At 38.1% G+C, this 23,237-nt stretch overlaps 1 protein-coding gene across 1 annotated transcript in view; it reads right to left on the bottom strand.

The window, feature by feature from the left end:
• Positions 1-8,442: 8,442 nt before the first annotated feature.
• The window catches only part of PALMD (palmdelphin), a 46,035-nt gene continuing 31,240 nt past the window's right edge, over positions 8,443-23,237 (bottom strand). Inside the window, exons 4-8 of the mRNA XM_081308864.1 lie at positions 15,868-15,982; positions 15,693-15,726; positions 15,456-15,569; positions 12,861-13,955; positions 8,443-8,803 (exon numbers count right to left, since the gene is read on the bottom strand). Of these exons, the coding sequence (XP_081164990.1) occupies positions 8,760-8,803; positions 12,861-13,955; positions 15,456-15,569; positions 15,693-15,726; positions 15,868-15,982 (1,402 nt within the window). The 3' untranslated portion in view covers positions 8,443-8,759. The remainder of the gene's footprint in view (positions 8,804-12,860; positions 13,956-15,455; positions 15,570-15,692; positions 15,727-15,867; positions 15,983-23,237) is intronic.

A 23,237-nucleotide genomic window follows, 5' to 3' on the forward strand; every position in this document is an offset into this window, starting at 1 on the left:
AGGCCATGGTTCAATCCCCAGCACCACACACATACACAAAGATTAGGAATGGAACCAATATACGACCCAGCTAAACCACTCCTTGGCATTCATCCCAAAGTATTCATGTCAGCATACTATAGCAATACACAATACTATGCTTATAACAGTTAATTCTTTTTTTTTTTAAAGAACTCTTCCAATAATTTATTTATTTATTTATTTATGTATTTTTCTTTCTTTATTTTTTTTAATTTTTTTATTGATTATTTAAAGCATTACATAGCTCATGATATATCATCTTTCATACATTTGACTCAAATTGTGTTTTGAACTCCCATTTTCACTCCAAATACAGATTGCAGAATCACATCTGTTACATATTCACATTTTTACATAATGCCATATTAGTGACTGTTCTATTCTGCTACCTCTCCTATCCCCTACTATCCCCCCTCCCCTCCCCTCCCCTCCCATCTTCCCTCTCTACCTCCCCTGCAATCGTTCAATTCTCTCCCTTTTTTTCCCTCCCCCTTGCCCCTCATAACCTCTTATAATTTTATGTGTTATTGAAGGTCTCCTACCATTTCCATATGCTTTCCCTTCTCTCCATTTCTCTCCCCCCATTCGTCTTTGTTTACTGTAGTCTTTTCCTCATGCTCTTCCTTCCTGTTCTGTTCTTAGTTGTTCTCTTTATATCAAAGCAGACACTTGGCATTTGTTTTTTAGGGCTTGGCTAGCTTCGCTTAGCATAATCTGCTCTAATGCCATCCATTTCCCTGCAAATTCTATGATTTTGTCATTTCTTAGTGCTGCATAATACTCCATTGTGTATAGATGCCACATTTTTTTATCCATTCATCTATTGAGGGGCATCTAGATTGCTTCCACAGTCTAGCTATTGTGAATTGTGCCGCTATAATCATTGATGCAGCCGTATCCCTATAGAGCGCTCTTTTAAGGTCCTCAGGGAATAGTCCCAGAAGTGCGATAGCTGGGTCAAATGGTGGATCCATTCCCAGCTTTCCCAGGAATCTCCATACTACTTTCCAAATTGGCCTCACCATTTTGCAGCCCCACCAGCAGTGTACAAGTGTACCCTTTTCCCCACATCCCCGCCAACACTTATTGTTGTTTGACTTCCTAATGGCTGCCAATCTTACTGGAGTGAGATGGTATCTTAGGGTGGTTTTGATTTGCATTTCTCTGATTGCTAGAGATGGTGAGCATTTTTTCATGTACTTGTTGATTGATTGTATGTCCTCCTCTGAGAAGTGTCTGTTCAGGACCTTGGCCCATTTGTTAATTGGGTTATTTGTTATCTTATTGTTTAATTTTTTGAGTTCTTTGTACATTCTGGATATTAGGGCTCTATCTGAAGTGTGAGGAGTAGAAATTTGTTCCCAGGATGTAGGCTCCATATTTACCTCTCTTACTGTTTCTCTTGCTGAGAAAAATCTTTTTAGTTTAAATGAGTCCCATTTGTTGATACTTGTTATTAACTCTTGTGCTATGGGTGTCCTATTAAGGAATTTGGAGCCCGACCCCACAATATGTAGATTGGAGCCAACTTTTTCTTCTATCAGATGCAGAGTCTCTGATTTGATATCAAGCTCCTTGATCCATTTTGATTTAACTTTTGTGCATGGCAAGAGGAGGGGATTCAGTTTCATTGTGTTGCATATGGATTTCTGGTTTTCCCAGCACCATTTGTTGAAGATGCTATCCTTCCTCCATTGCATGCTTTTAGCCCCTTTATCAAATATAAGATAGTTGTAACTTTGTGGACTAGTCTCTGTGTCTTCTATTCTGTACCATTGTTCCACCTGCCTGTTTTGGTACCAGTACCATGCTGTTTTTGTTACTATTGCTTTGTAGTACAGTTTGACCTCTGGTATCGCTATACCTCCAGATTCACACTTCCTGCTTAGAATTGCTTTTGCTATTCTGGGTCTTTTGTTTTTCCATATGAATTTCACGATTGCTTTGTCTATTTCTACAAGAAATGCCGTTGGGATTTTGATTGGCATCGCATTGAACCTGTAGAGAACTTTGGGTAATATCACCATTTTGATGATGTTAGTTCTGCCTATCCATGAACAGGGTACATTTTTCCATCTTCTGAGATCTTCTTCTATCTCTCTCTTTAGGGTTCTGTAGTTTTCATTGTATAAATCTTTCACCTCTTTTGTTAGGTTGATTCCCAAGTATCTTATTTTCTTTGAGGATATTGTGAATGGAGTGGTTTTCCTTATTTCCATTTCAGAGGATTTGTTGTTGATATACAGGAATGCCTTTGATTTATGCGTGTTGATTTTATAACCTGCCACTTTGCTGAATTCATTTATTAACTCTAGCAGCTTCTTTGTAGACTCTTTTGGGTCTGTTAAGTATATTATCATGTCATCCGCAAATAGCGATAGTTTAATTTCTTCTTTTCCTATTTTTATGCCTTTAATTTCTTTTGTCTGTCTAATTGCTCTGGCTAGTACTTCGAGAACTAAATTGAATAGAAGTGGTGATAGAGGGCATCCCTGTCTTGTTCCAGATTTTAGAGGAAATGCCTTCACTTTTTCTCCGTTTAGGATGATGCTAGCCTGAGGTCTAGCATATATAGCTTTTACAATGTTGAGGTAAGTTCCTGTTATCCCTAGTTTTTCTAGTGTTTTGAGCATAAAGGGATGCTGTACTTTGTCAAATGCTTTTTCTGCATCCATCGAGATGATCATGCGGTTCTTGTCTTTAAGTCTATTGATGTGGTGAATAGCATTTATTGATTTCCGTATATTGAACCATCCTTGCATCCCAGGAATGAATCCTACTTGATCATGGTGCACAAGTTTTCTGATATGTTTTTGTATTCGATTCGCCAGAATTTTATTGAGAATTTTTGCATCCAAGTTCATTAGAGATATTGGTCTGTAGTTTTCTTTCTTTGAAGTATCTTTGTCTGGTTTTGGGATCAAAGTGATGTTGGCCTCATAGAATGAATTTGGAAGAGCTCCTTCTTTTTCTATTTCTTGAAATAGCTTGAAAAGTATTGGTATTAATTCTTCTTTGAATGTTTTGTAGAACTCTGCTGTATATCCATCCGGTCCAGGGCTTTTCTTGGTTGGTAGTCTTTTGATGGCTTCTTCTATTTCTTCTTTTGTTATTGGTCTGTTTAAATTGTGTGTGTCTTCCTGTCTCAATCTGGGCAAATCATATGCCTTAAGAAATTTATCGATATCTTCATTATCTTCTATTTTATTGGAATATAGGGTTTCAAAATACTTTCTAATTATCTTCTGTATTTCTGTAGTGTCTGTTGTGATATTGCCTTTTTCATCCCGTATGTTAGTAATTTGAGTTCTCTCTCTTCTTCTTTTCGTTAGCATGGCTAAGGGCTTGTCTATCTTATTTATTTTTTCAAAGAACCAACTTTTAGTTTTATCAATTTTTTCAATGGTTTCTTTTGTTTCAATTTCATTGATTTCTGCTCTAATTTTAATTATTTCTTGTCTTCTACTACATTCGCTGTTGTTTTGGTCTTCCTTTTCTAGGTTTTTGAGGTGTTGTGTGAGTTCATTTATTTGTTGGTTTTTTCTTTTTTTGAGGTAAGAACTCCAAGAAATGAATTTCCCTCTTAAAACTGCTTTCACTGTGTCCCATAGATTCCAGTATGTTGTGTCTGTGTTATCATTTGACTCTAAGAATTTTTTCATCTCCTCCTTTATGTCTTCTATAACCCATTGATCATTCAATAACATATTGTTCATTTTCCATGTGATGTAGGATTTTTCCTTCCTTCTTTTATCATTGATTTCCAATTTCATTCCATTATGATCAGATATGGTGCATGGTATTATCTCCACACCTTTATATTTACTAAGAGTTGCCTTATGGCATAATATATGGTCTATCTTTGAGTAGGATCCATGTGCTGCTGAGAAGAACGTGTATCCACTTGATGATGGTTGATATATTCTATATATGTTGGTTAAGTCTAGGTTATTGATTGTGCTGTTGAGTTCTATAGTTTCTTTATTCAGCTTTTGTGTAGAGGATCTGTCTAATGGCGAGAGCGGTATGTTGAAGTCACCCATAATTATTGTGTTGTGGTCTATTTGACTCTTGAACTTGAGGAGAGTTTGTTTTATGAACGTTGCAGCTCCATTGTTTGGTGCATACAAATTGATGATTGTTATGTCTTGTTGGTGGATGGTTCCTTTTAACAGTATATAGTGACCTTCTTTATCCTTCTTGATTAACTTAGGTTTGAAGTTGATTTTATTCGATATGAGTATGGCCACTCCTGCTTGCTTCCGAGGGCCATGTGAGTGGTATGATTTTTCCCAACCTTTTACCTTCAGCCTGTGTATGTCTTTTCCTATCATATGAATCTCCTGAAGGCAGCATATTGTTGGATTTGTTTCTTTGATCCAGGTTACTAGCCTATGTCTCTTGATTGGTGAGTTTAGGCCATTAACATTTAAGGTTACAATTGAGATATGATTTGTACTTCCAGTCATGCTTCTTTATTTATTTATTTTAGTTTGGCTAGTTTTGCTTTTTGGTTATTTTCCTCCCCCTTTACTGAGATACCTCCTGCTGTTAGTTTGGGGCACTATTTTTTAATTCCTCTTCTTGTAGTGTTTTGTTCAAAATGCTTTGCAGAGCTGGTTTTCTTGCTGCAAATTCTTTTAGCTTTTGTTTATCGTGAAAGATTTTAATTTCATTGTCAAATTTGAAGCTCAATTTTGCTGGATATAGTATTCTTGGTTGGAATCCATTATTTTTCAGCGTTTGAAATACATTGTTCCAGGATCTTCTCGCTTTCAAAGTTTGTGATAAGAAATCGGTCGTTAACCTAATTGGTTTACCCCTGAATGTAATCTGCCTCTTTTCTCTCATAGCTTTTAATATTCTCTCCTTGTTCTGTATGTTGGCTGTCTTCATAATTATATGTCTTGGAGTTGGTCTATTATGGTTTTGAATGTTTGGGGTCCTGTAGGCTTCCAGGATTTGGCAATCCATTCCATCTTTCATCTCTGGGAAGTTTTCTAGAATTATTTCATTTAATATGCTGTCCATTCCTTTGTTTTGAATCTCTGTGGCTTCTTCTATCCCTATGACTCTCAGATTTGTTTTTTTTATGACATCCCATATCTCTTGAATAGATTGCTTGTGGGATTTAAGCATCTTTTCTGTGTTGACTATATTCTTTTCAAGTTGATAAACCTTGTCTTCATTATCTGATGTTCTGACTTCTACTTGATCAAGTCTATTTGTAATATTCTCGTTTGAGTTTTTAATTTGGTTTATAGTTTCCTGCAATTCTAGGATTATTGTTTGATTTTTTTTTTTTAAGATCTCTGTCTCCTGGTAGAGCTCGTTCTTTGCCATTTGAATTTGTTTGTTTAATTCATTTTCAAAATATACTTTTATTTCTTGGACTTGCTGTCTCATGTCTTCTCTAATATTCCTTTCCATTCGAGTTAGGTATTCCTTGACTTCTTTCCCTATCCCTGTTTCTGATGTTTCTATGTCCTCCTGTAGAATTGAGTTGTCTTGCAATGTTTGTAATCCTTTTTTCCCTTGTTTTCTCATGTTGTCCACGTTACTTTCCAGCTCTTTTTGATTGTCGTGTTTCTGCTCTCTTCTATAGATTTGTTTTGTTTCTGTATTACTCTGATGTCTCTCCTTTGTGTTGTTAAACTATGCCTGCTAACGTGGATTCCGCTGGGAAGGAATTCCGACGTCCGAGCTCCAGTGACGACACTACTCTGCTATGATGGGCCCCAGTCTTCTTGCCGGGGTGCCCTAATGGGGGGGTGTGACTGGACTGTCTCTGTTTGGTTTCAGCTCCCGGTCGCGGCAGGCGGGCAGTCTCCAGCCGTCCAGTATCACAGGCCGCGGGCAGGTGATCAGTGGCCAGCGGGTGGGCGTTCTCCTACCGCCCAGTTACGCGGGCAGTGGGTGAACTGTCGCCAGCGGGCCTGCAGTTTACAGCTGCCCAGTCGCGAGGGCCTTGCCTCTAGTCCCCTGGTTTCTCCTGCTAGTCTTGGTTTCTCCTGCTAGACCAGATTTCCCTTGAGTGATGGTTCTCGGCAGTTCAAAATGTACTCTGGGCCTGCCATTTGTTGGGTGTGGAGGGTGGCTATTGGGAACCCCCGGCACTCTATTGTTTTGTTTCCCTTGTGGGGGATAGAACTGTACAGCTTCCTTCCCCGTCTGAAATCCCGTACTCGGCCCGGGGGTCAGTGCGGGCTTGGCTGGCGGGATTCCACTTTGTCGCAACCACTTATCTCCCTGCTTGCTAGTTAATCCCTTCTCTGCAGCGCCAAGCCTTCTGTAGCCACAGGGCAGGTCGCATGAATTAGACAGCCTGGATCTCCGGGGTCACACCGTTGGCTTTTGGGATCCCTGGCACTCTATGGTTTTGATTTTTTCTGCTTGCCCCTCCCCCAGCGCTGGCTAGACAGGTTTTGTTTTGGCTGCTGATGGGAGGGGGGGTTGAAGGTCAGGTGCCTCTAGTTCTCCTTTAGTCTTTATGCAGGCTCACTCTGATACTCCCTCCCCCAGAAAGTCTAGGAGAGATTTTATGCGAAATCCCCCTATGTATGGGTGCTGAGCTGAGTGACACACACCTGTTTTGTTGTTGCAATCTGTTGGAGAGTGGCGGTGGATACTTCAGCTCTCTAAGATGGTGGCCGCCGGTTGCCTTAGTGGAGTGTCCCTTGTGGGGGATGGGACTGTACCGCTCCCTTCCCCGTCTGCAATCCCGAACTCAGCCCGGGGGTCAGTGCGGGCTTGGCTGGTGGGATACCACCGTGTAGCAGCCACTTATCTCCCTGCTGACTAGTTAATCCCTTCTCTGCGGCGCAACGCCTTCTGTAGCCGCGGGGCAGGCCGTGCAAATCAGACAGCCTGGATCTCCGGGGTCACACCGTTGGCTTTTGGGATCCCTGGCACTCTATGGTTCTGATTTTTTCTGCTTGCCCCTCCCCCAGCGCTGGCTAGACAGGTTTTGTTTTGTCTGCTGATGGGAGGGGGGTTGAAGGTCAGGTGCCTCTAGTTCTCCTTTAGTCTTTATGCAGGCTCACTCTGATACTCCCTCCCCCAGAAAGTCTAGGAGAGATTTTATTCGAAATCCCCCTATGTATGGGGGCTGAGCTGGGTGACACACACCTGTTTTGTTGTTGCAATCTGTCGGAGAGTGACAGTGGATACTTCAGCTCTCCAAGATGGTGGCCGCTGGTTCAACAGTTAATTCTTAATAGCCAAATTATGGAAGCAGCCTAGGTGTTTATGAACAGATGAATGGATAAAGAAAATGTGACGCTACAGGGACACAGCCACATTAATGTTTATAGCAGCACAATTCACAATAGCTAAACTGTGGAACCAACCTAGATGTCCTTCAGTAGATAATGGATTAAAAACTGTGGCATATATACACAATAGAATATTACTTAGCAATAAAAGAAAATAAAATCTTGGCATTTGCAGGTAAATGGATGAAGTTAAGAGAAGATAATGCTTAGTGAAGTTAGCCAATCCCCAAAAACCAAATGCTGAAGTTTTCTCTGATATAAGGTGACTGACTCATAGTGGAATAGGGAGAGGGAGCATGGGAGGAAAAAACTCTAGATAGGGCAGAGGGGTGAGAGGAGAAGGGAGGGAGCAGGGGGTTAGCAAGGATGGTGGAATGTGATGGACATCATTATCCAAAGTACATGTATGAAGACACAAATTGGTGTGAACATACTTCATATACAACCAGAGATATGAAAAACTGTGCTCTGTGTAATAAGAATTATAATGCATTCCACTTTCATTTATTTAAAAAAAATCAATAAAAAAGAAAATGTGATATAAATACATAATTGAGTTTTATTCACTCATAAAGAAGAACAAAATTGTGTCATTTGTAGGAAAATGGATGGAAGTTAAGAACATTGTGTTAAGCTAAATAAGACAGATTCAGAAAGTCAGGGTCATGTTTTTTCTCAAAAGTGTAAGTTGGAGAAAAAAGTGGGGGAAAAAATGGGCATAGAAGGGAAACCAGTAGAGTAGTGGAAGAGGCCAGAGAGAAAAGAAGGAGGAGGATTGGGGAATGAAATTGACGAGTTATGGTTATGCATGTATAAATATGTCACCACAAATCCCACTATTTTACCATAATTATGCACCAATACAAAATTGGTGGTGTTATTTCTTTCTATGTTTGGAAGAATTATTCAATGAAAAAAAATATAAGGATAATTATTGCAGGCATCTTTTGAATGTGTGCAAGGGTCTGAAATCTCTACCAAACAAATTGAGTTGGTCCTCAGCAGGAGGATGCAATTGTCTTACGGCATTAATGACTTGGGATGACAGGTTTACTTGTCAAAATATAAGATGAATATTTCTGTGATGAGGTGCAAAGGCATCCTATGATTTTTCAATACCTGTATTAGCAAAGTTAGAATACCAGGATACTTTAAATAACTTTATTCTTACATTTAACAAGATCTTCTTAGAAATGCTTTGGTGTCAATACAATAAAAATATGCTGGTTTTAGCCCCCTCCCCACTGAATCATGTCAAATTACTGGAAAAGTTAAGCAGTTGTTCTGCGCAGCTGTTTTGGAATTTTTTCACAAATAATAACTACTACTTATTCACATGGTTTAATATGGATATAATTATATTTTTTTGGATTCCAGGAAAATGAAACAAAATATCCTGAAGAGAAATTTGCAGACATTTCTTAATTTCTTCTCCAGAGGTTGCTCACATAGGTGATACAGCCGTCAGATCACTTTTTTCCCCAGCTTTGCCATTCTGATCCTTAAAGCTGTAAATTAAAGAAACAACAAGAGTTCTAAAAAAAAGCCTTAATTTATATTCTAAATGACCATTTCATAGAATGCAGGAAAGTTTAGAACATACCTCAGATGGTTTTATCCAACAATGTGAGCATTGTTTTAGTAGCACAAAAAGATAGTAGAAATGATAAGCTATGGTTAACTTATGGCAGAAGCAGGTTCAGAACTAGAAGGAACCTAATTCTATAAAGATTATAAAAATTAGTAGAGCAAACACAGTACAAGTTGAAATAAACAAATTTTCACAATTTGCTATAGATACATGTTCTTAGATGTCAATTGTGTATTTCTGAGCTATGTACTACTGAAAAAAATGGTAATTAATGCTTAAAATATATTTCATGGTTGGGTTATATTTTAGCTCTTTAAACTTGGTTGTTCAAAGGAGTTCTGGCCTTTGGATATACAATGATAAAACCGAATTTATATATATATATATATATATATATATATATATATATATATATGAAACAATGTGAACTAGCAGTTGAGTTGGATTGATTATTAATTATCTCTGTTAAGATATAAATATGCCTTCAAATAGCAAATGTATCTTTTTTGAGTGTGTTCTACTATTAATGATATGTGGATGTAGAAAGCATTTTTTAAAATGTAGGTTTAGAATTTAGAACAGTCCTTTGGTATTCTGGTATCATGCCTTAATGTTTAGGACTTCAGAGTGTAGCTGCCTCAGTCATGTTTTAAAGGTTGAGAGCTGTTTCCAAGGCACTAACCTACTGATTATATTAAGGATGTGGTATTACATTTATGTGTAAAATGGATCAAGGATTAGTTACTAAGCTAATTGCACAATTTTGTTTAATGAAAACCAAAAGGGAAGACATGATCTCTCATTTCAGTACAATATATGAAAAGGGATTGGATCTGCTACTATTAACAAGACCATGGTCATTTTTACTCTCAGTCTAATCCACCTATATGAATTTTTTTGTTTCAATTAAGTTAAAAATTATTATTTCCCTTGACATTTGAATGATCATTTATAGTTTCAGGAACAAGAACCTTCCTTTTAGTTTGGGACAGCTGAGAAAATTTCCCCCGCCCTGTCTTAGGCAGGTGGTCTCTGGCTGGGCATTGTTGGGTGGTGAGCCTCGAGGAGGGGTCTGTAGTTCTACAATATGAGGTAAGCACAGGCAAAAGGCAAGATGTTATGAAGTTTCTACCTTGGATTTTATGAACCTCTACCTTGCCAATGCTAAAAGAGAGCAGGGGTAAGTGACTTTTTAATGGTCTAAGGCAGGCTGAAATCCTCTTCCCTACAGTTACTCCTCATCATGAGATTCTGTCAATTAGGCAGGCTCTGTGTACCACGACTTCCACTGCAGTTGGTTAGAGTCTGCTTTCCTCCTTCTCACTTCAAGCCTATGATGGGTATAGATGGTAAGAATTACAGATAGTTGTGTGGGGACAGAGCATGCTGGCAATGGAAGTCCCCTAGGTGTAGCAGGTTCAACACCTAGGTGTCAGTTCTTTTTTTCTTCTCTGATTCCTTTTTCCTCTCCTGGTAGCAATTTGGACACAGTTATAGCTGCCTAAACTTGGTGGGAGAGATCTTCTCTCCTTCCTTTCAGTATCCCTTGGCCCCTACTAGCTGCCACAGTTTGGCAATTTCAGCACCAATAACATGTGAATTCCCCAGAGCTGAGGTTCCCCACCTTGTCAACCTGAAATACTACTGATATCCGTAAGAGGGCAGAATTGAGCTAAAACTACAAGAATGGGTGTGTGAAACTACCCAGGAAGGCCAGCTGTCTCTTGTGGGAGTGTAAGAGTAAAATCCCAGAAAAAGCTTGCTGGAACCACACATTAAAGGTACAGCATTGAGCTGCACCTTAGTACATGACAATGTTACATTACATTAGCAGATGGACATAATATTGCCTAAAATTTCCTGTCATTTTTATTACCCTGTTTATAATTTTGACAAAAATATTTTGTCTTTAAACTTTCTAGGCTCTGGCTTTTCCCATTTCTACCTCCTTCTGTTTTCCAATTAAAAGCTGCTTTTTAAATAAGGCTTTGATAACCATATTTATATCAATAGAAAAAGAGATTAACCATTCATAACTATTAAATCTACAAGGACTATTTGTATTTAAAGGGGACCTATAGCAGAAATAAAGGAATCGATTTAAGTGGTAGATTTTTAAATACAATCATTTTGGGGAGGCTGTGATGAGAAGCTCAATCTACTTCATGTTCATGAAATTAAAATATGTAGGTGGTTATGTATTCTATACATATGGATGGTCCCTGAGAGATATATATGACAATATAATTAACTTATTTTAAAAACTCATTTAAACAAATACAGCTCTTCATCCCCGTGATGAATGGGAAAACAGGGCTGTAAAATAATATGATGGAAGGCAAGGAATTTGGAGCATTCTGTTTATAAGATCCAAGATTGATAGTACAGAACTTTGTATTGTTACTTTGTCTAGAATAGCTTTTCCTGTTTTCATTATTGTAGTTCAGGGGCAACGATTAGTGTTGTCTGGAAACATTAGTCACTTCCTGTCATTTTTCTTGGGGTAAATGTGTGGACATGCTTAGGGGAGAAGGAATAGGGTGTTTGGAAGGAGCTGGCTAACATCCAGGTTCAGAAAAGGGAGGTCTTACAGTGGGTAATGTCACTGCTGTTGACCATAAGCAGTGCATTCCTCTTTCCAAGTCCTCTGTGTTGTTTTACAAATGCATTTGAAATGTGAAGTTTGATCAGCAAACAAAGCTCATTCTCAAAAGAGAAAAGAATGTAGTCTTTACAGGTTTTCACTGTGGGGGTACCTGACTCAACTCCTATTGAGTAAGATATGTAGTGGACACTTCTTAAGGCCTTAGAAATTCTTCAGATGATTAAATTTACAATTGTTACCCTAATTTAACTACTTAAAAGAATGGAAAAAGGTCCATTTCGTTGTATTATTAGCAGCCCAAGATTGGGTTAAGGTTTGCTGAGGAAGAAACATCCAGAACTGGGCAGGTACCACACTTCTATAGAGTTAGGTTCTATTTGCTGAATTGGCTGGTACTTGGTGTCTTTTGCTTTTTAATGATAATTCTTCATTTAGAGACATAAAATATTAGTATCCCTTTCAAACACCCAGAATGTGTATGTTTGGGTCATTTGACTTATATCTCTAAACAAGGGATATTTTTAGCACAGCTATTCTAATTGAGTCTGTCAGGCAATTTATTATTTCTTTTATAAATGATAACTAGAATATGATGTTTAAGTGATAAAAAAAAGAATTTAAAATTGAGGAGCTATCACTTTGGTAGAAAAAAAAGTGTTAAAGTTCTTTTTCATTCAATACAAAAATAATTAGGTGGCTCTAAAGCTATAAAACCTTCATAGAGAATGAGAAAGGCAAATATATAAAAATAGAAAAATAAATATGCTAAGTTGGAGAAGACTATGCAAAGTTAAATATCACAGATGATGTTAAGATAAACTGACATTCTATTTTTAAAAATGTAGAAATATTAAGGAAATAAAATTAATAAAACTATAAAAAGTATAGAGAAACAAGATATAGCAAAATAACAAAATACCGTGAAAATAATATTCGTTTCTTGTATTTTTTTTTCCTTGCAAAATTAAGGCAATTTGTTAACTTATATGGAAAGTTTAAATCATAGCCAGGCACAAACAAAAAAAAAAAGTAGCTGTCATCAGATTCTGGTGGGAAATTTGTTATCAATGATCCCACATATTAGTGTCCCAAATACATTCACACCATGACAGAAGACAAATATCAAGCTACTAAAGTCAATCAATTTACTATCCAAATAAGGTAACAATTTATTTTCACTTCTTAGCTTTTGAAGTGACTTAATCACTTTACTCTGGTGATAATATTTGGATCATCCTTAAGAAAAACTCTGAGTGTGTATTAGTTTGTGAGATGTCAAAGAAGCCGAAAAAACAAGAGGGTTTGTTAACACAGAGAAAAAGTTGTCACATGACTAAACAGCAGTGGCATGCCTTGTCACTTTTATTACCTGTTAAGGATGGATCCTCAGTCCCATCTCCAGCTGTCGGAGCATCAAGTGGAGAATGGCGGCCAGGGTTGCCTAAGCTTTCTTCTTGCTCTTTCAGAGATATAGAATTTTTGTGGGGAGACTTATGGTTTGTGTTTTTCTGCGGACTAACTTCGGATCTCTTTCTAGGAAGTGGTGTTGGTTTGGTTGGCTGGTAAACCTGACTGCAGGGAGCTATAGGATGGTAGGATGGCTTCTCTGCTTCTCCTTCCTCTTCCTCCCCCTCATCATCAATTACCACCAGCTCAGCATGGATGATCCCATCATACCCTGTCAGCAGCTTTCTTTCTTCTTCATTATCTTCTGCCTGCTGATACCCCATGAAAATCATTGTTACAGGTTCTGTATTATCCATGTCAGAAGGCAATGAATGAACAATATTGTATCTAACATCCTCCTCCTCCTGGAGAGTGGGTGAAGAACCATGGGGTTCAGACTTCCCAACTGTTGCTTTGCTGGGGCTCAGTCTGGCCTTCGGAGAGGGCACATATTTGTCCTGAATGATATTCGATTCTTCCCAAGGAGGCATCACCCTCTTCTGAGGGGTGTGGAATGTCTCTTCTGTTTGGTGAGTCATTGATCGGGGATGAGGTGTTGGCCGGATGGGACTGATATGACTGAAGTCATGGCTCCTTTCTTCTGAAATTCCATTGTCCATATTGTACACGGATTCGTTTACATCATTGTCCAGTCCATTGGCTTTCATCTTTATCCTTTCTTGAAAGTTTGGTCCAGGGGTGACCTTTTCTCTCTGTGGGGTCACTGGCCTGCAAAATGGATTGGCATATACAGGCTCATGATACTCCGTTGGTGACTGAGAGTTTCTCTCGGAGGCTTGTCTTAAAATCTCCTCCACCTCTACTGGGGCCAGGCCATGGGTGCCATTGTGTGCTGCATTAGGATTAGAGCTGACCGCATAGACTGACTTCTGCCCATCCTCATAAACTTTTATCCCTGTACCTTTAAAGTCATCTGATGGGAGAGGTATTGAGGACAGAACTGTACTTTCTCCAGTCTTCAAGTCTTTTTCAACTTTAATTTCCATGGCATACAAAGCTGTTAAGAAACAAAAATTGGATCTTTGATTTAGTTAACTCTCTCTTTTATAAACTAGCCTGCTTTCATAGGATTTATTTTTGTACACTTTGATGTTCTTTTATTTGTTTATTTTTTAAGTTTCTAATTTTATTCATTAGTTATATAATGACCAACCTGGTAACAACATGGGTTTTTTAGGTATGAGTGTGTGGAATTTTGGAAAAAAAAACTGAAGGATTAAAGCAGTGAAGCTGATTGGAGAAGAGAAACTGATGGATCCAAATGGTAAGAATTGGGAACCAAAGATGTCCCCTTTCCAGTTAAGAAACCAACAAGGTAGATTTTTGCTTATTTTATTGCTCAGTGGGAGGAGTTCATCTCTCCTTTAGTATTACATTATACACTGCAGGAAGAGAAATGCCTAGCACACCACATTTTATTGAGTTACATCCTGTGGCACAGGCCTGATGCCTTGAAATTATAGAGGAGTGTTCTAAAGTTTCCACAGCATGGGATTGTTTTGGTAAGGACAAAGAAAGGACAAGTCTAGAATCATATGCTTCTCTATTTCACACTAATTTTCAAGTAGAAGAAGTGTTAAAGACCCCACTATCAGCTGTTGAAACACTTGAACTGGAGGTAATTGGTTGGGTTGGAGAAAATTGAGATCTGTTTAATGACCCAGATAAGAACCCTGTGGCTGGAAAGTTAACATGGGTAGAGCTAATAGGATTCTGTGAAAAACTGCAATGTGGCAATGTTGACTTTTGTCACATCCTCCCTCTATCCCTCATCTTGCATTTCATGCCTCTTCTATTGTCTCATGGTACTAGCTACCCAACCAAAATGGTACCATCCCTTATCCACACTCTCCCTGTCTCACATTTCTACTTTATCCTGCATCTCACTCCCTAATGTGATATGTTTAGTGAATATCTACTATGTGCCTAACTAAGCTTGATACAATTAGGTATTCACTGAATATTGGTGGAGTGGATAGATATGTCTACCTGCAGAAAGAGAGTAGCTTTTCCTTCTATTATAAAATTCAAAGGTCTCCTCTCTTCCCTAACACAAATATTCCTTTTTTTTTCCAGAGGCTCTGAAGTATATTATTTTTAGGAAAATTGTTCCCCTCTGAGGGTAAATAATGCTTACTTCCCAATAGACTGCTTTCATTTTCAAAAGCACTTCAGTAACCCAAGAGGGTCTACTGAATGAAATATGTCGGGGGAGAGATTTTTGGTCAGGGAAACTTAGCTTTTGAGAGTTTCTAATTTCCTTCAAAAGCCTTTATTTTACCCGTTTATGACTAGTTTTGTAGGGAATAAAGTGCATGGAATAAATATTGCAACGTCATTATCCCTATCTGTATAAGTGACTGACATATCTCGTGGAAGTTTGTAAAATGGACCATTGCTTAATCTGGGAGCATAAGATGCCACAGCAAGTTGTAAATATATGATGCTGTAAATCTGAAACTGAAGACATGCCATAGAACACAGATTTCTTACATACCTTTTCTATTTTGTTCATCATCCTCTATTCCTTCATTTCTTTCCTTCCTTAATCTGGAAGGTATGTAGGATTTTGGAAGGTCAGGGATATTAGCATAGATATCCTCAATTGATTCTGTAAAATTGATACAAATTAAAAATGCATTTAGGATATATTTATGATAATGTAAAAAAAAATCTCACTGGGCTTGTCAAAAAAAATCTTATATGACATGAAATAGGCTGCTGAACAACATACCTCCCAATGTTTCTTCCTTTTCCACCTTCACAGACTATAAGAAAAAAAGAATTTGTCATGATTAATTCAGTTTAAAAAAATAAAATCTAAATGTGGAAATACTTTGAAAAATTACAAGAGTATTTGATGATTCATTTGGGAGGGAATCATAGTTTTATGATTAGTTGATACGCACTTTTATTATATCTTCTGTTGTCCTCTCAATTGATTTTAGTTTCTTTAAAATTGCTTCTTCATTGGTTGAGATTTGCAGTTCAGCCTTTTCAAGATCTTGGATCTCTTTCTCAAGCCTGACAACAAAAAATGATATATTTTTATTGATTGACACAGTATATATGTAGGGTTCTCAAGTATGTCTTCCTCATGTATGGACTTTCCTGGGAATACTGCATGTAAGTAGCCAGACACCTTCTAAGAACAGTGTCACATACAGTATCACACCAAGTGTCATGCTTGATACACCAAAGACACTTGACACCTGATTTTGAATGATTTTAGATTAAAAATTTAAAAAGATTTATTTATTCATTTTTGAACATAAGCACTTCTTAGGTAAAATACTGGACCTTTGTCATATATTCCTCACTGCAATTACTAAGGTTACTTCCAAATGAAGTAAACCAACTTCTTTTATAAAGAGACTTAAGGTTAGAGTTGAACTAAAATAAATGGTACATTTTGTAATTATGCAGTTCAATTTTTTTCTTGCTCAAGACTCCATCTAAATTATTTGAAGAAATAATTATAATTATTAAACTTTATTTAACAATTACAGCTATTTAAGACATAAAAACTCAGTCTACACTAACACTGAAAATGACACTGTTTTAAGTTACCTAAGAGTTGTGGTATGTTCTAGTGAGTAAGATGAACAGATGGGGAAATGGGCACAATCTAGTACAATGTCCTCACTTGCTGTTGTTTATAGACTATATTTTTATGAAAAATGTGCATACATGGTTCAACAAACTATAAGAAAACTATAAAGCAAAGAGACACATTTGAAGTTGGACTGTTGCAAACATTCTGAGCTGGTATTTTGACCAGCATACAGTAGGCTGTCAGAATCAAATGAACTCCAGGGGGCATCATCATGACCTCTAATCTATAAAAACAGCCAGTGGCAGTCACACAATTACTCAGCCTGGCCCTTGGCAGCCATGAAGCACACATAGTGTCTCGGCCAAATACTCTAAGCCCCAACGTCAGCTGCCCCAGAGGATAGCTGAATAGAGACAGCAGCTGTCCAGGAGATGACAGCTGTGCATGTTTGTGTTAGTTAACGTAACTGTCATTTTTCTTGGCTTCCTCTTGAAGATGGTCATGGGCCTGGCAGCTCCAAAATCCTGTGCTATTGTTACACCAATAAAAGTCCAAGACGTGATCTACTTGGCTGTTCTCCCTCTCATTGCTTCAGTTTCAAGGTTCTGACTTTGATGCTGCCTTTGCCATTAGTAGGTGGACATTTATAGCTGAGGGTGTTTTCTTGCATATTACAGAAATTCAAGTGAAATGTAGTAGCCCTGATTTCTTAGCAGTTACTAACGTGTGACCACAATTTTTATTATAATTTCTCTATGTTTCCATTAGCATATTGGCCAACAGAAAAGTTGTGGGATACATGTTGGTCTACTTTGGTAGAGCAGAAAGCTCTGTAGGCAAAGTGATAGACCTGAACTCTGTTGTCTCTGCCTTTCACTATTTAATGACAGCTGACTCCCTTAATCTCCCTGAAACACAGCTTTATAATATGTACAGTAAGAATAATACTTGTCTTACTAATAAGCATTGTTGTTTATGAAAACAAATTGGATATGGTTGATATCAGATGTCAGTTTATCATGTAATCATTCTTCAAGATTTCCTGCAGAGACACTGTGCCTGCATCTCATCTCTTTTCATCCTGTCTCACAGGATCCTTTCCTAATGTGCATATTAGAGGCAGTTTACAATGCAGAAACTTTGGGTAGAAATTAAGGGGGTTATAGTCATTGCTGCAAATAGTTTTTGGACCTTAGGACCCAGATGTGGGATCAGGGGAACTTGGTTTTCATCCTGGTTCATCTACCAACTTTCTTTGTGACTCTGAATGACTCATTGACTTCACCAAGACTCAATGTCTCATTCCTTCATTCATCCGTTTAAAATCTTTATTTAGCATCAAATTTGCACCAGAAACTATTTTATGTGCTAGGGTATGACAGTTCACTAAACACAGTCCCTGCCCTCCAGAGGTTTATATTCTAGAGGAGAAAATATACTAATACAGCATCTGGCAAGCTTTTTTTGCAAAAGGTTAGATGCAAAATATTTGAGGCTCTCCAGTCTAGTCCACATATAGTTTCTATTGTATATTCATTCATTCTTTCCCCTTTTTTCCTTTTGTTTTACAACCTTTTAGTAATAATTAAAAAAAAAAACATTTTTTAGCTTGTATCTGTAAAAATACAGGACAGGGTTAGATTTGGTCCTAGATCATAGTTTGCCAACCCTTGTATTAATAAACAAATGTATATATAGAAATGTGTATGTATACATATGCAATAATAAACAAATGTGTATATATACATACATTTGTTTCAAAGAACATATAGTTCTTTGAAAAAAGCAGGATAAGAACTATGAATACTAGGATAAGGGGTACATAACATGGTCAAGGAAGATCTCTCTGTTACTTGAGGAAATAAATGAGGGTGGGACACAAGAGAGTTTCAGTGTGCTCCAAAGAGAGAAAAAAGCAACTATAAGCTTGAAGTAAGAGCAGAGAAAGTAAGGAGACAAGTGACAAGAAGTGAAGAGGTGTGGCAGGTAGCTAGATGGCACAGGGTCTTGTGTATGGAAGGCCTTTGGGAAACCATTGGGAGTGTTGGAATTTACAGAGTTAGACGGGTTGCTGTGGTGAGAACAGGCCCAAGGGGCAAACACGGAGGTTAGTTGTGATAGTTCAGGTGAGAACAGCTTAATCTGGGGTACTTGCTGGTAGAAGGATGAGAAATGGTTGGATTTTGGAAACATCTAGAAATGTTTACATGGGTGAGAGAGAAAGACAGCTGGGGGAAGGGTGGCTCCAGAGTTTGTGACCTGAATAATTGGGAAGATACATATTTAATCAGCTGAACTAACACCAGGGAGAGGGAAGACAGGAGATTAGGGCTGGGGGGACAAGTTCAATTTAAGATAGTCAAGTGTGATATAGAGGAGACAGTTGGATACCTGGAGCTCAGAGGAGTATGGGTTTGAAGATATAAATTGGGAAGTTGGTATTTGAAGCTACATTAATGGGTATGATTTTCTAGAAAATAAGGGAGGTAGTTAAAAATTTCAGGAACTGAGCCTGGGGCAATTCCACAGTTAAAGGTCTGGTCCATTCTAACTTAGGGCTTACTTTAAAAAAATGAAAAAGATTCAGCAAATGCTACTTTCTTCCTGTACCTGTCCCTTCTATTCCTGAGCTCTTGGTCTGCCTGGCCCATGACATCTCAGGGGATTCTGAAATGCTCTGGTATTTGTTTCCCTCTGAAGAAAAGGCCATGGGTAATACCATATGATGCTCATGATTATTTTTAGACTAAAATGGTAAGAATATCAGACTGGAAGCTTGCTGACCTCATCAAAGTATCTGCTAATGAATACTTCTGAAGGTTTTCAAGTCTCAGGTGAAAGCTGCATTGATTCGGTCTCATGACACATATGACATGTTTATGAAAACTAAACAAAAACAAACACACACTTCCTTCCCATTCTCAATCACAGTTTCAGCCAACTCTTAGTTAAAAGAGATGATAAGGAAACATCTTGGCGCTAATTAGAATCACAAGCCTGTGACAGGAGACGGTTACTCATGTAGAACGTTTCTTAAAATGTCCACTTAATGCAAAACAGTTTATGATTGCATCTTGATTTGCCACTTTTGTGTATTATTAATGGATAATATAAATATCATTAAGAGATAAACATCAGAGATTTGTTGCTCTAAAAAAACTTTCTAAAAGAGCAGAGTGCAAGTATTAGTGATGGAAACTTAAGAGAATAATAACTGAGAGTAAGGAACTGGATGCTTCCAGACCTCCCTTCCCCCACTTAGTCAGAACTCAGAGGGAGCCCCATCATGGAAGAGTGAGTCTGACAACTTTCACAGTCCATAATTCAACAAAATTTTGAGAACCAAGGAGTATAAAACAAAAATTACAACCAGAAGGCCGGGACTACCTTTGTATATCTAGCTCGGTGGTTCTCAGCTGGGGATGATCTTGCTTCCTGAGAACATTGGCAATGTCTAGTGACATTTTTGGTTTTCGTGACTGGGCAGGGCTGTGAGTAGAGGTCAAGGGATGCTGCTAAATATTCTGCAGTGCACAGAATAGTTCTCTCATAGCAAAGAATTATCTGGCCCCAAATGTCATTAGTGTTGAGGTTGAGAAACCCTGGACACCTAAGAGGATGGCTGGTATGGTATAGGTTCTTGATACCTTCTTTATAAGACGTTTGTTTATCTTCATCTCTCTAAAATTTAAAAATTTTCTTCATTACTTCTTTCTCTTCCAGTTTTATTCATTTCTAACTTACATATGTGTGTATCTAGTTTTTCCCTACCCTGGTTCAGTGTTTATTGATAGTTAAGAGAGTATTCAATTCTGATTTAAAGCCAAAACCATGCAGGACTTAAATTTGGGACTCATACCCAATCCTTTTCTAAAGGTAGTTTGGGAGAGAGAAAACATTTAACAAGTATAAGAAGTATTGGAAAATATATATGTATGTATATTGTTATGGTTTACATGTGTTATCCTCCCAAAGCTCATGTGTGAAACAATGCAAGAAGGTTTGGAAGAGATATGATTGGGTCATAGCCTTAACCTAATCCGTGAGTTAATCCTGATGAGATTAACAGAGTGGTAACTGGATTCTTTTACATGTGTGTAACTGGATTCTTTTACATGTATGTAACTGGATTCTTTTACATGTATGTAACTGGATTCTTTTACATGTGTGTAACTGGATTCTTTTACATGTGTGTAACTGGATTCTTTTACATGTATGTAACTGGATTCTTTTACATGTGTGGCTGGAAGAAATGGTTCACTTGGGACATGGCTATGGGGTATATATTTTGTATCTGGAGAGTAGAGTCAGTCTGTCTCTCTGCCTACTGATCACCATGGGATCTGCTTCCCTCTGCCATACTCTATACCCATGATGTTCTGCATCATCTCCAGGCCCAAGGAATGGAACCTGCTGTCTATGGATTGAGACCTCTGAATCTGTGAGCCCTCAAATAAACCTTTCCTCCCCTACAGTTGTTGTGGTCAAATCCTTTAGTCACAACTGTGAAAAAAAATTACTAAAACATGTGTACACACACACACACGCACACACACACGCACACACGCTCACAGAACCTACATCTGTATGTAAATATGTACACACATGTTTATGTGTGAATATGTGTATGTATAATTTTAAAAATTCTTTTTACAAGGAAAGCTTTTGGGGAGGTTTCAGGGTGATAACTCTTTAAACTTCACCTGCCTATTTTCCAGCTGATGGCTTCGAATTTCCATAAGTACTGCCATCCCCATCTTTAGAAGGTATTACCTTTCCGAATGGGAATTGAGCTCCTTGAAATGCTGATTCAGTTTGGCTGAGAAGCAGGCAGCAGAGAAAGAGAAATATCCTTTTTGGTGCCTCCTGGACTATTAGGCGGGGCTTGATGGATGAGTTAGTACCTCTCACAATTTCTGAGAGGTGGTGGGCAGGCATCATATGCCAATTTAGATAAGCAGAGTACATGAAAAAGGATTTGTAATGCGATCCATTATTGGAATCTTTCTTCTCCTTGCTATTTGCTGGAGAAAAAGAGGGTTATTTTCAAGAGCTCCCTAGGTGAGAGCAGGTAGTTTTCATTTCATGCTCTGTGGTAGTAATAACCTCCCTTAATCATCGCAAGATCATATCCCCAATCCAATTCCAACATGCAGTTTTTTGGTCTTAGAAAAAAAGGGACAGCACATAAATGCTGGATGCGTCAAGAAGGAGTTATTTCACAAGGCAATTTTTCTGCAGCTGAGGGCTCATTTATCTCTTTCAGTTTTTGGTGGAGTTAACAAGGACTAACAACCTGATGGAGTTTGCCATTAAGGGCCAAACAGACCACAACTCAAGGGGAAAAAAAAATAACCACAATCCCAATCCAAAAGTTCATACCCTACTTCCTGTACTTGACTTGTTAGCAATTATAACAACACTGAACACATATCGCATATGGACATTGTACCAGGCACTGGCCTAATTGGTCCTCACAACAATCCCATGAGCTCTGTTATTAGTTCCACTTGAAAGATGAGCAAGCTGGGTGCCTAGCAATGCCACTGGCCTGGAGACTCATGGGCAACCTGAGGCATGATGAATTTGGAAGCAGATCTCTGCCTACATAGCCTGAGCTGTTAATTCCTCTCCAATTAGTCACTGTGGAAACAAGACTTAATTCTTAAAATTGATTCTTATAAACTTAGACACAGCATTCATTTTTCTCAGCAGTATAAAAAGACTTCTTACTTTCCATGATAATAATGAAAGTAAGGATGACTTGGCTGGGCCTCGCCAACATGTAAAAGTTATGATCCAGTGCACAGAAAGGTAATATTTCTGTCCTAATCTTTGTTGTATTATTTTGTTGCATTGTAATTTTTGTTTGTTTGGTTGGTTTTTTTGGTTATTTGTCTACTTCAAAGAGCCCAGGGTTTTCTAAGATAATGCCACTTGTTCAAAGAAGGAAGTGAAGCTGTGTGTCTTAAATATACAGTTGTATACAGTTGTCTAATGCAATTTGATTATAACATTGCAGTTTGGATATAAGCACCAATGCTATGTTTGAAATTAAGTTTATGACTAGCTTTTAGCTATGTTATATTTTCAAAGGATTGATTGGTTACTTGCATCACAGTAGCCCAAGTGCTCGTGTTCAAAGCTAGTATTAGGGCTGGGGCTGGGGCCCAGTGGCAGAGTGCTTGCCTAGCATGTGTGAGGCACTAGGTTCAATCCTTAGCACCATATAAAAATAAACAAATAAAATTTCTGAAACATTAAAAACAAAACAAAACAAAAAGACCTAGTATTACACCCAAAGAGAGGTTCCAATCACTATTCTCTGACATAGCCTGAGTCAGCTGGTGTTAGAACCAGGCTGTGCTACTACAGTACCTCTGAGGCTAGCTGATGGAAGTGCTAGAACCTCCTACCCCCTTGCTTCCCGACCTTGCCTAAGCTAATCAAAGAAGGATCCAATTTCTTCTGAAATTCACAGGCTCTCAGAATGTCTTGAGCCTGTGTTGAGTTCTGCTTCAAGTGGTGAGCAATTTTAACTCCTCTGATTTCTCTTTGGGCCTAGAGATTCTCTCCTTTTCATCCTAAAACTTGGGAGAATGAGAGGTAGCTAGTGGTTTAACTGTATTTTGTGAGTTTTTGTGTGAAGGCCCGCTTTTTTAGGGGAAGAAAAGACTTCTTCCAGCTCTACCCAAGGAAACAGAAAATGAGCCCATATGGCTA

The sequence above is a fragment of the Spermophilus citellus genome (assembly GCF_964194105.1).
Source record: "Spermophilus citellus genome assembly, chromosome: 9".
NCBI classification, from domain to species: Eukaryota; Metazoa; Chordata; class Mammalia; order Rodentia; family Sciuridae; genus Spermophilus; species Spermophilus citellus.